At 36.0% G+C, this 13468-nt stretch overlaps 1 protein-coding gene across 3 annotated transcripts in view; it reads right to left on the minus strand.

Moving 5' to 3' along the window:
* TTLL7 (tubulin tyrosine ligase like 7) overlaps window positions 1-13468 on the minus strand; it is a 135653-nt gene that overhangs the window by 42510 nt on the left and 79675 nt on the right. For all 3 annotated transcript variants that reach the window (XR_010117321.1, XM_063624201.1, XM_063624200.1), the window contains exons 11-15: window positions 12986-13133; window positions 12826-12899; window positions 11439-11574; window positions 9363-9449; window positions 2915-3113 (exon numbers count right to left, since the gene is read on the minus strand). Coding sequence is in view for 2 of the 3 variants with exons in the window: in XM_063624201.1 (XP_063480271.1) it covers window positions 2915-3113; window positions 9363-9449; window positions 11439-11574; window positions 12826-12899; window positions 12986-13133 (644 nt within the window). In the remaining variant the exon portion in view is untranslated. The remainder of the gene's footprint in view (window positions 1-2914; window positions 3114-9362; window positions 9450-11438; window positions 11575-12825; window positions 12900-12985; window positions 13134-13468) is intronic.

The following is a 13468-nucleotide window of genomic DNA, read 5'->3' on the forward strand; positions in this document are numbered from 1 at the left end:
GATTCATAGGGAGGGCTGGAAAGGAGTATAGACAGTGTACAGGCTAAATAGGTTAAGTTATAGAATTTAGAACCCATGAGGAAAAAAACAGTAATAAAACAAAAGAAAAATATACAGATTATCCTAACGGAGTTTAAATATAGAATTGGTTATTATAAAGAGTAGTACTGAACACAGAGTATTCTAATTCACAAGAGTAAATAATTTTTTTAACTAGGTTAAATTCCAATAGAAAAAGACTTAAGTAAAGAAAAAAATGTATGGAGCTATAGGGTTGTTATCAGAACAAATATCTAAGAGAAACCATAAAATATCTTCCCCAATGCATATTAAGAACATCTAATAAAGAAAACCAACTGTTCCAGATAAATTTTGACTCCTGACACAAGGAAATAGATCATCACTCAATACTATCAATATTTTTATTGTTTTTCAGTTCCTATGGTCTATATATCCTCTGTTCTGTATTCTTTCTCTGCTTGGGGAATATATCTTCATTAATTAAATAATTTAGTAAAATTCACATGAAGCCAGGTTGAATACCCAAATATTTCTCTTCATTAGCTGTTGAAAAAAAATTTAAACCTTTATAAAGGGAATAGACATAAGCTTTATATTTAGGGATGTACTTCTAAATTAAATTTTCGAGAGTACGAAAAGGTATACTTATTAAAGCTATAAAAGATTTTTAAAAACTTCTCTTTGTTCCAATGATTAACTTCCTTCTGAAGCTGAAACTGTCACCGCTTTTCAAAATGACACTGTGTCTATATTTCTAGAGAAGGGCTATGTGAGGAACATACCACTGGTCAATCTTTTTTTTTTTTTTTAACAAAGAACTGCACATATTTAATGTGCGCCAAGAGCAAATTTATACTGAGAAAATACCCAAGGCATGGGCTAGTAACTGCACTGTAGTCCTACTCCCTTTGAGGGGTTATGGTAATGGTTTGGTTGTATATAACCTGATCACTGGGCAGAAGGAAAATATCCTTTGTCTTGAATCATCACAGATTACTTTTTTTTTCTTTTTTTTTTTTTTTTTTTGGCTACACATGCTAGAAATTCAGATAGAATAAGTAGCTAGACATGCCAATGATGTTTGGGTAGGTTCACAAAAAATCTTTGTAACTTGCATATCCCTTTGAAGCTGAAATAAGTTTGAATTTTTCAAACTATATGCAAGAGAAAGTGTTACACATAATCTGGATTTTGTCCTTGATCATCAGCATCACTCTGAAGACAAAACTCAAGTAGGATTTGTGGCTGAAATGTTCCTTAATGTAAGATTAAAGAAAGAATAAACACAAAGTGAAAGACTTGTTACAATTCCTTGTGTATATAAAAATAAAATATAACTAATAAAAAACATGTAATTAAATTAGGCTAGATTTCAAATGAAAATTCATACTTAAAAACATTTTAAAAATCTGTATGTTTTAGTGCACTATTGTCTGATATCAATTTGTTAACCTATTGGTCTGAGAACAAAGAACAATCTCAGCGTTATAAGAATGTTAGCAATTTTTTCTCTAACCTGTCCCCATCCCCCATCAGTTCATGCCATTAGGGAGGTACACATCAGCTAATAGGAAAGGGAATTAAAAACTGACGAAATTTGGGCATAAAAACGTCAGCTTCTAAAACCAACACAGAGCCATACTTACACAAAGACACACTGAAAGTATTTCAGGAATCCTTAAGAAAAAAGGAAGCAAATGATGAAATAGCTTACAAACTGTGTAACAGGTGCTCAATAAACATTTCTTAAATGAATGAGTAAATAAATAAATGAAATGGAACACAATACATTAAATTCCCCTCCAAAGACATAAACCCGGAAAGATATGAAGTAGTAGCACGTTTCTTTAGAGAATAACATATAAACAAAGACCATTCCTCTAAAAGCTTCATCTATTGGTTCTTTATTCCTCATGCATTTTGCCGTAAGTGTTTAAGGCCAGTTTTAAAACATCCACATTATCAGGGAAGTTAACACATTAAATACACTGCTGAGGGTAGAAAGGGCTCAGAATTGTGTTCACTGCATTATTGAGCTGGTTCCTTTAGTGGAACCCTAGGACAGTGGAGCAAGAGGCAAATTGAGATATGAGAGACAAGGGTTCAGATAAGTCCTGGACTGGAGGCAGCATTAGGAAGGGGTTTTCCAACTGAATCTAGGCAAACAGCAATCCCACACTGGACATTTGGGGATGAAAGAAAAATCACAGACACAATATTGCACATTTGGAATTGAAGAATAAATGAAAGAAGAGACAAAGGAAGAGAGAGAGAATGTAAAAAGAAATACAGACAGAAGGAGAGAAAAGGAAGCAGAAAAGGAAGGAGATGGAGCAGCTAGTTGGCTGCTCTCCTAAGTAGTTCCTATGCATCATAAGCCCTGACTTAAGTACTCACCCGTGATGAAAATGGGAGGGAACAAAACTTCAACTATTTCACAATTATGTAACTTACAGATACATTCAAGTCAGATGCCTAGGGATATACATACTTTTTGAAAAATATATAATAAGTGATAGTATAAAACAAAGTGGGTGAAAGAAGTAGAGAGGCAGAAATTGAATGAGAGAGAATATATTGGCTTAAGAGACACATAATCATCAGATCAGCCATGAGGCACATTTTACAAAACCCAGGCAAAAAATCTGGCACCTAACAAAAACGATGAAATATAAAAGAATAGATCCTTAATCCAGCCCTTTCGTTTTCTATTTGCAGATCTTGAAAGGGATTAAGGGATGTGCCCGAGTCTGGTTAGGGAAGGAAGTGGGATGGAATCCAGGTCTCCTCACACACAACAGAGTCCATTTGGCCCAGGGACCTTTTACTGGGTTTAATAATTTCAGTTCCATAATTCTTTATATAACATCTAAATTAGAAGAAATTGACTTACTGGGTTGTTGAATTAATTTGTAGTGGTTGGAGGGTTTAAGATTATATGTAACTTGCTTTTCTCTCTTCTTATTTTGGTACTCTTCTTTTTCATTTTCGTCAGATTCTGAAGAGCTGCTGCTACTATCATAACTGCTGTCACTGCTGCAGTACTTTGGTCTTTTCATTATCTCAGTACTCTCAGGCATAGAACACAGAGGCTAAAAAGACGGAAATGTGTTATTTTGTTAGAATTCTTAAAAAAGGTTTATTGATATGATTAGTTACTGTTTTTAATTTCCCCCTATGCTTGCTGCTTTTTACTGAAGGTTGAGAATCCCCCCAAATACTAGTGCTGCCATGCTGCTTAGCCTACAATGCTATGCATTGATTGTTGTTTCTGCAAAATATTCTTTCTTAGATGATATCGTCATGATGAAGAGTATGTTGTTCCTACATGATTGGAATAGAGGGCCAGAGTATCTATAAACAAAGAATAACAAAATAAAGGGAAAATATTTGAGATAAAAATATAAAAATAAGAAATATAATCAGCTTTTTTCATTCCATAAGAAAGATTACTCATCAAGACTCAGAGATCTACCTTTGTCATATCATTAACGTTCAGAGTTACTCAATAAATGTGTATGCATGTGCACGCGCAAGTGCATCCATGTGTGTATGTGTGGTGTGTGTGTGTCTGTGTTTGTGTATGTGAGGGGGTGGAAGGAGAAAGAGAGACAAAAAGGATAAAGAGAATAAGAATACTAAAACATTGCCTGTGAGCCTATCCATTCAGATAATGTACAGCAAGAAGTTAGGTATCCCTTACATGACTAACTGGCTATGGATATTTATAAAAATAAAATTTTTAGTTAACTGTCCACTTTCCAAACTGCTCAAGAAGAACTGATGTCTTTTCTCAGAGTATTCCTAACTCTGGCACGTAGCTTCTGACCATAATAGAGTGACATAACTTTTCATTGCCCATGCTACATTTTTAAAATTAATAATATAATATGAAGTTCAATATGGGTAAATTTTCATGGGGGAAGGATAAATTCCTCTAATAGAGAATGGAAAATCTGTAAAGATTGAAAATGCCATGCTGTTACGTGTTACCATCCCTATTAGAATTACTTGTTTCTAGTCCTCTCAATCAATGTGTTTCCAATGATGCCAACTGAAGGAATGGAAGGAAAGGGATGTGGGACGGCTTCACATCAGAAAGAATGTGCATAACCAAGAACAAGACAGTTTTATAACTCAGTCATTCTAAGAGACTATTTATTACACACACCATATGCCTCCTATTCCTGATAGGAGAGGTTCCTTCAGTTGTATACTAGTTGCTTGTTTTCTGTTAAATCAAACAAAAATGTTTTGATGTTAGCATACACTATAATGAAATCCTTGGATAGCATGGGGATTTCACTGAAAGAAGGTATACCCTCTAGTGTAACAGTGTAGAATAAAAATAAAGACAGAAATAGCATTTCATGAAGTGCCTGGAATACAGAGTGAGCCAAAAAGCATGATCTTCTTAAATTTACAGTCTTTGCAAAGGATGAAAAATAACCAAAGCAGGAAAGTAGTTTAATTCACTAAGGTACCAACTTGTGTTTAAAAGCATGTGCTCCTTCTGATGGTCTAATATTTACTAAGTACTGACAATGTTCAAAGAGATATGCATAAAAACATTTACCAGTAACACAATCATCAAACATTTTGACAATCTTGGGGAATATGAATTCTAGAGGAAGGTTGTTTCCTCAGAAGTTTAGCATACCCAGAAGAAACAGTGGCACAATCAGGCTTGCTAGTAGTGCCTTCCTTCATGTAGCAAACAGCTTTAAGTGTTCTTAAAGAGCTTGACTACATAATGAGTTATTCGACCCTATAAAGAATCACAAGGGGAAACGTACAGCTGAGCCTTTGTGTCTTATATGCACTTGGGACTTTTTGACCAATACACTGTTCAAGCAATAATTAACTAGCAGTCACAGCAACATAAACTCTAAATAGTGTCTTAACTGCAAAACGGAATTTGTAAACTGGCATTGAGTTATGGCACAACCATACTACTTATTTTTTATGTCCAATTTTATTATGAAGTAGGCTATATATAAAAAATGTATAAATACATGAAGAATAAACACCCACATGCCTATCACCCAGCTTAATAAAAAGAACATTGCTAATATTTTACTGCAATTACTTTTGCACCAACCTAATACTTTATGTGATATTTATTATTTATGTAGCTAATGTTTCTTAGATTCTCAAATTAGTGAAAAGTTACTATTTCTCCTACTACAAGTACCAGTTTTATTTAACTTTGATTATCTCCAATTATTCTTCTACCAGTAAAGACACTGGAAATCAATGTTTGGTGTGTGATACCATCCCTCTAAAAAGGAACGGCTGTTTTGAAGTTTGGCTCACTTTGAACCCCTGGTAAACAACATAAAATTAAAAGTTAAAAAGTTTCTTCTAATTCAGACTGATTATGCAGACTTCAACAACTTTGAAATATAGCTGGCTTTAACAACTACAGGAAATGTCTAGTTCATTTCATTTCAACAAATACATTGTTAGTTTCCACTACTTGAAAGGGATTGAACAAATCAGACAAAGTGAATTCTTCTTCCTCCCAAGAGGTTATAGTTTTGTTTGGATGATAAGCCTTATATAAATGAAACCCAGGAAAATATAAGACAATATAAAGCTGTCTCAAGGCTTCTGCATTTGCCATTCTGCCAGAAACACTGTGCCTCCAGGATATCTCATGTCTGGTTTGCTGAATAGCAATAATTAATATACAAAGCTTAGAAACTTCCCAGTGTTTCCCAAAGTGATGCCATGACTCATGCAAGTATTCACTTTTACAGATACTCTAAAATATATTTCTTCCAAAGGAAGTATCAATGACATATTCTACAATGCCTCAATATAGAGCACATAATTCGGAACAGTCTCTGACATCCAAGATCTCCACCAGATAAGTATCTTATCTGTTAACCAGGCTCACCTGTATCATTTCACTATCCAAGAACCTTCCACTTGAGTCATACCAAACTTTTCATGTTTCTACAACATCCTATAGAGTATCATAACTCCATATCTTTGCCTTTAATGTTCCGTCTACCTTAAATGTTCAATGTTCTTCCACCTCTTTTTTTTTTTTTTTTTTTTTTTTTGTGAGACAGAGTCTTGCTCTGTCGCCAGGCCAGAGTGCAGTGGCGCGATCTTGGCTCATTGCAACCTCCGCCTCCCAGGTTCAAGTGATTCTCCTGCTTCAGCCTCCTGAGTAGCTGGGACTACAAGCACACGCCACCACGCCCAGCTAATTTTTGTATTTTTAGTAGAGACGAGGTTTCACCATGTTGGCCAGGATTGTCTCAATCTCTTGACCTCGTGATCTGCCTGCCTTGGCCTCCCAAAGTGCTGGGATTAGAGGCATGAGCCACCGTGCCCTACCTCTTCCACCTCTCTTAATGCTTAGAGCACTACTCATTTTTCAAGATCCAGTTCTAATAGCACTACCTTTCTCAAGCCATCCACATGCTACCAATCCCTTTCTTCTCTATGCTGCTGTAGCACTTTACACTCCCTTTATTATAGTACTTGCCACGTTACTCCCTGGTTTTTTATTTACCTGTCTGCTCTTCTACTAGCCAATGAGGTTCTTATGGATATATTTAACAAATTGAACTAATGGATTTTGAGAACCTACTGTGTGTCACACACTGGCTAGGTTCTAAGGATGCAAAGATGAAAATCTACTTGCTACCCTCAGGAACTTGCAACCTCATACTGAGGCAAACATGCAAATAATTACCTATCACAACTGCTCTATAAAAGTGTTATTTATGGAACAGCAGGAGAAAGAAAGAAGGGAAGGTCTAAGCCTAACTAGAGAAATGAGGGAAGGTTTCACACAAGCAACAGTGATTCCGCTGAAATAAGAAGGAGCCTCAAACAACAAGCCAATGACTTTTTTTTTTCAGTAGGAAGACATTTCAGAAGCATGGAAAAGCATGAACATATGACAGAACAAAGCTGGAGGAAGCACACTACCTAACTTCAAACTATACTACAAGGTTACAGTAACCAAAACAGCATGGTACTGTTACCAAAACAGAGATATAGACCAATGGAACAGAACAGAGCCCTCAGAAATAATGCCACATACCTGTAACTATCTGATCTTTGACAAACCTGACAAAAACAAGAAATGGGGAAAGGATTCCCTATTTAATAAATGGTGCTGGCAAAACTGGCTAGCCATATGTAGAAAGCTGAAACTGGATCCCTTCCTTACACCTGGTACTAAAATTAATTCAAGACGGATTAAAGATTTAAATGTTAGAACTAAAACCATAAAAACCCTAGAAGAAAACCTAGGCAATACCATTCAGGACATAGGCGTGGGCAAGGACTTCATGTCTAAAACACAAAAGCAATGGCAACAAGAGCCAAAGTTGACAAATGGGATCTAATTAAACTAAAGAACTTCTGCGCAGCGAAAGAAACTACCATCAGAGTGAACAGGCAACCTACAGAATGGGAGAAAATTTTTGCAATCTACTCATCTGACAAAGGGCTAATATCCAGAATCTACAATGAGCTCAAACAAATTTACAAGAAAAAAAAACAACTCCATCAACAAGTGGGCAAAGGACATGAACAGACACTTCTCAAAAGAAGACATTTATGCAGCCAAAAAAACACATGAAAAAATGCTCATCATCACTGGCCATCAGAGAAATGCAAATCAAAACCACAGTGAGATACCATCTCACACCAGTTAGAATGGCCATCATTAAAAAGTCAGGAAATAACAGGTGCTGGAGAGGATGTGGAGAAATAGGAACACTTTTACACTGTTGGTGGGACTGTAAACTAGTTCAACCATTGTGGAAGTCAGTGTGGCGATTCCTCAGGGATCTAGAGCTAGAAATACCATTTGACCCAGCCATCCCATTACTGGGTATATCCCCAAAGGATTATAAATCATGCTGCTATAAAGACACATGCACATGTATGTTTATTGCAGCACTATTCACAATATCAAAGACTTGGAACCAACCCAAACGTCCAACAATGATAGACTAGATTAAGAAAATGTGGCACATATACACCATGGAATACTATGCAGCCATAAAAAATGATGAGTTCATGTCCTTTGTAGGGACATGGATGAAGCTGGAAACCATCATTCTCAGCAAACTATCGCAAGGACAAAAAACCAAACACCACACGTTCTCACTCATAGGTGGGAATTGAACAATGAGAACACATGAACACAGGAAGGGGAACATCACACACTGGGGCCTGTTGTGGGGTCGGGGGAGAGGGGAGGGGGGAGGGATAGCATCAGGAGAAATACCTAATGGTAAATGACGAGTTAATGGGTGCGGCACACCAACATGGCACATGTATACATATGTAACAAACCTGCACGTTGTGCACATGTACCCTAGAACTTAATTTAAAAAAAAAGAAAATACGATAGAAGACGAAGTGTCTAAGGACAAAGAAATAGCATAGTAATTCTGAAATATAAATGGAAAACAATGAAAATAAAATCCAAGATTTTTCTAATTCAACTCTTTCCTACTCTACTAGCAAGAACTTTGACATATATCAGAACAGCACTGGATGCAGTGGCTCATGCCTATAATCCCAACACTTTGTTAGGCCAAGGCAGGAGGATCGCCTGAAACCAGGGGTTCAAGACCAGCCTTGGCAACACAGCGAGACACCATCTCTTTAAAAAAAAAAAAAAAAGAAGAAGAAGAATTTTTTTTTTAATTAGCCAGGCATGGTGGCATGTGCCTGTAATCCCAGCTACTCAGAAGGCTGAGGAAGGAGGATCACTTGAGCTCAGGAGTGTGAGGCTACAGTGAGGTATGAACATACCACTGGACTTTAACCTGGATGAGAGTGAGACCCTGTATCAAAAAAAAAAAAAAAAAAAAAAAAGGAGAACATGTAGATGTCATCTACATGACAGCTTTCTACTTATTTCTAGGAATTACACCTATTTTAACTAAAACAAAATCAGTGTTGCTAGGTCAGCAAAAGATGGGGCTTCTAATTAGGGTCTCTAGATTTCATGATTTGCCTTATTTATATTGTTACCCATTTATTTGATAATTATCTGTCTAGAGGTATGAGGCAAACTTAATACTTAGTTTAGAATAAGAGTACTAGCTCTGGGTCCCTTTTGGCCCTGATGGTCTTTTCACTGACATCAGGAAAATAACCAAAATGACAAATGAAACTAATAAAACAAAAAAAACCTCCTGAGTGTAAGGTATCATCATCTTCCAAACTCTACCTGCACTGGGCACACAGTCCCTGTGGTTCCTTTTTTAAAGCAGCACCAGTCTTTCTTATAGTGAGAAGTATCAAGGGCTAGTAGCATCTACTTGGTAAGTAAGGAAGGTAGAGATATACTGCACCTTTGGTCCTCGAGTCTTGGTAGTTTTTCCCATCAACTTTTCATCATCAATTTCACATTGCTCCAGAAGATCCAAAATATCTTCCTCCTTCAAAAAATATTCTAATTAAAATTACAACCACTAATGGACTCTAGAATTTTTCCAAGTTAATTCGTCTCCACAAAATAATGCAGAGCAAGGATTCCTGAAATTATTCAGTGAAGATTGCTCAGAACAAAGGAGAAATATTAAAGGGTCACGGCAAATTCTCTTGAAACTTTCACTAAAATCTGGCATTATAATTAATACATAGCCAAAATCTATTCTGTATTAATTATCCTAAACAAATATATCTTTATAGTACAGTATAGTATTAAAATCTTAGAGTATAATACTTCAATACATTAGACCATTGGACACTAAAATTTCTGGAAAGTTCATGCTGTTTTCCAGATTTTAAGTTTATGAATCATTTCTATACAGATTAGTGCAAAATGGTATTAAACCTCCAGAGAGAAAACTGATAATTGGACTAACAGTTTCACTTAGAAACATTCTAATGTGAGTATTTGCACTGGGCACTATTTAATGAAACTCAAAATTTTAATGATTGCATAAAAGTATTTTTAGAACTTTATAACGGTTTTCATTCTATAGTCATCAAAGGTAGCAAAAAGCCACAAGTGCCCTAACACCTTTCCTGTGTTCTTCTAGAGTCATATTCTGAATCAAAAGGAAAATTTATAAAAGCATACACCCCAGTGGATATTAGGCAAGTCAGAACAATACGAGTATAATAGCTACACTGAAAGAGGTATAATCAACTGTATCATTGAGTTATTTAAGAAAGGATTCTAGAAAAGGTTTTTGAAGAAACTAGAAATCTCACTGTGCAGTAGAAATGTGTAAAGTAAGTTACTCTTTGTCTCAATCTGAGGAAATTTAGCTATTGAAATCCCAAAATACTCTTATTATACATTTTTTATTAAATAATAATCTTACAATGAATTCCATGGATAGCAGTACAACATAGCCAAAAAGAAACTCAAGGAGTTCTGCTTCTGTTTAGGAGAAATATAACAGATAATACTTTCATCATAACAGCCAGAAAAGGCCAGATAAACTAAACAATCATTTTCTAAAACATCAGAAAGCTGTAGGTAAAAAGTAATGTAAAGAAACTAAATTCCAAAGAGGAACAAGTTCTTCCTAGGTGAGCAGAGATGAGTGGCCATTTTCTTCTTTGGGGTCATCTGTCATGTCTGGACATATGTAGGCAGAGATCAGGTCTAAAATAGAGAGCTCCTACTAGGATAAAAAGAATCTTCTTGAAATGCTCCCTTTTAGACTCCTGAGCTACTATATTGAGAGGTCTGACTACCTTGCTGAGAGACTGTGTAGGGAGGAAGAGATACCAGCCAGCTCCCAGATGTTCCAGCTATCTTATCTGACACAGCAGACATGTGAGTGAAGCTACCCTGGATTTCTAGCCCCAGTCGGGCATTCAGATATATGCTACTCTATGATTCACCCCAGGAAAGACAAGCAGAAGAACCACTCAACTGTGCCCAGCCACGATTGCAGAGTAATGAGCAAATAAATGAAGTGGTTTGTTACGCTGTAATAGAAAACTGATAGACCTGTTACTAAGGTGTACAGATTAGAATGTGTGTGTGTGTGTGTGTGTTTCATTTACTTCCTCTCATATGCCAGATCTACGTAGCATCAAGAAAAAGTACTATATAATGTTTGTTATAATCCAAAAAATAAGAATGCTACAAACCACTAGGTTAATTCCATGGGTTTCTTTATCCAGTTACATATACACATCTATGTAAGAAGACATGTTATTATAATATATTGATATTACAACATAATATCACAATTCTCTACTCCATAATTTGTCGTGGTAGATATCTTATTTATGAAGTAAGTTGGTTCATCATGAAATGTTACCAACTGTTAAAATAAAAAGCTTGAGGAAAGCGTATCTTAAAAGTAAAATGTTTTTATATGTCGGACCAACATGTCTTGTCTGTAAAGACATATTGTTTAGCTTTATTCCTTTTTCTCTGTATAAAACTTTCATTCTCTTACCTTCATCCTTTTCAAAGGATTATTCAACTCTCGCTGGAATGAAGCTGCTCTTCCTGAAAGGAAGGTCTGAAAGGCAACAGCTAACAAATTTTCATACTTTTCAAGTAGTGCTTTATCTTCAGGAGGATAAATTCGTCTACAACAAAATCAGATAAACCAATTTTTTAAAAAGAAGCTGTCATAGCTCAATAGTTAATATCAACTCCATAGATAATCCTTGACTACCTATTCTATACTAGTCACATTGCCAGGTATAAGCATTTCTATACTGATTAGTGCAAAATAATATTAAATATTAAACCTCCAGACAGAAAACTGATAACTGACCTAATAGATTCACTTAGTAACTTTCTAATGTGAGTATTTGCTGACTGGGCACTAATTGATGAAATTCTTTCAAAACTTTAATGATTGCACAAGAGTATTTTTAGAACTTCATGAAGATTTTCAATCTATTCATTAATAATGGCACAAATCCACAAATAAAGTTTATCTAGAGAATTAGCATTAAACAATGCAGTTCCAGAAGGTACAGTGTAAGGGTTTAGTTGGGGGGAAATGGTTGACGAAGAATGGTGATTGGGCAAATTGGAGAAATATTGAACTTTATAGGAGAGTGTTCAGGTAATAAGGGATACTGCAGGAGTTTTTTACTTAGTATGGTTACTGAAGTATACAAAAATGTAGACAGTGGTTCTGATGATCTCTTTTGTAGTGATGGAATTTGCCTCTCTAGTAGAGAGAAGTGGGTAGAAGTAGAGTGGGAGGAAGGTGTTCTCATCACTACTGTTGTTGGTGTTAAGGCCATGAAAGAACACCTTACCATGAGTGCAAGAATGCCCTCACACATTCCTTTATCCTGCTCAGGCAATGTCAAAAGTTGGAAAGTGGGCAATCTTTCCAAGAACACGATGAGCTGGGTGGGGTAGGGGGGTTTGAATCTGTCAAGGGTGATATTGTGGAAGGGTTCCAGTTTAACACAGCCCACATCCCTCTCCACTGTCTCATACTTAACTCCTTCAAACATTTTCATTATTTGCCTAGTTCCTGAAAAAGTACAGTAACCACCATGGATTGGCAGGAAGAATACCAATAGACCTGAATTCTGATTTTTTTTAAAAGACCACATTATAACTAAATATAGTCACAGGATAACAGCGGGTTAAAAAGACCTCCTACAACCACCCAGAGGCTGGCTAGCAGTAGCGCTGTCAAGGCTGAACCATCTCCTTGCTGACTACCTTTCTTTCTGAAAGACAGTAAGCAAAAAGCACTTGCTTGGAATGAAAGAAAAATGCTTAAAATAAGCACACAAGATTAAAACATGAAGAATCATTGCTTTGATACTTCATTTTTTCAATCTATACAAAAATAGCAGCACAGTTACCTATAATTCCCCATATGTCGATTTTCATGTTCTTCTCGTGAGATCTGCTTTCGTACTTGAGCGAGTCTCTCTTTCTGGAAATGAGAAAAATTTTACAAATAAAATCTGACAAGTGAATTATGCAATTTAAATTGTGGGTACTTTCTTAAAACTTTCATACCAGCTCTTCTTTCCGCCTCTCCAACTGGTGTCTCTGCTGTTCCCAGTCTGAGGAGCCTGGTAAGAGCCTTTTAATTGAATTTTGACCATAGAGCCTTCTTTGAGCCTCAGCTTTTTGTTTGGCCAAGTTTCTCCTTTTGTCACTGGTCCTAAAATATAAAACATAAGACCATATTCTAGAACTCGAACAAGTTCTGATCTTATCCCTGTGAGGAGAATTTGCAGAACAGGAGACATAGTGAAGCTCAGAATCAATGTTTATTAAACTTATATATTCACTTACATTATATTCATCTAACCATACCTCAAATATGGCACTCTGGCAATAGATATGGTAAACAGAAATTCTGAAGATACAGAGACAAAATGGAAACAGTGCATGTTTTAGAGGATCAGAGAGACCTAGTTTCACATTTTGCCCCAACAATTTACCACTATACAATCTTGGGCTGGTCAATTAACTGCCTAGTTTGGATATAGTTTC

This window comes from Symphalangus syndactylus, chromosome 12 (assembly GCF_028878055.3).
Source record: "Symphalangus syndactylus isolate Jambi chromosome 12, NHGRI_mSymSyn1-v2.1_pri, whole genome shotgun sequence".
NCBI classification, from domain to species: domain Eukaryota; kingdom Metazoa; phylum Chordata; class Mammalia; order Primates; family Hylobatidae; genus Symphalangus; species Symphalangus syndactylus.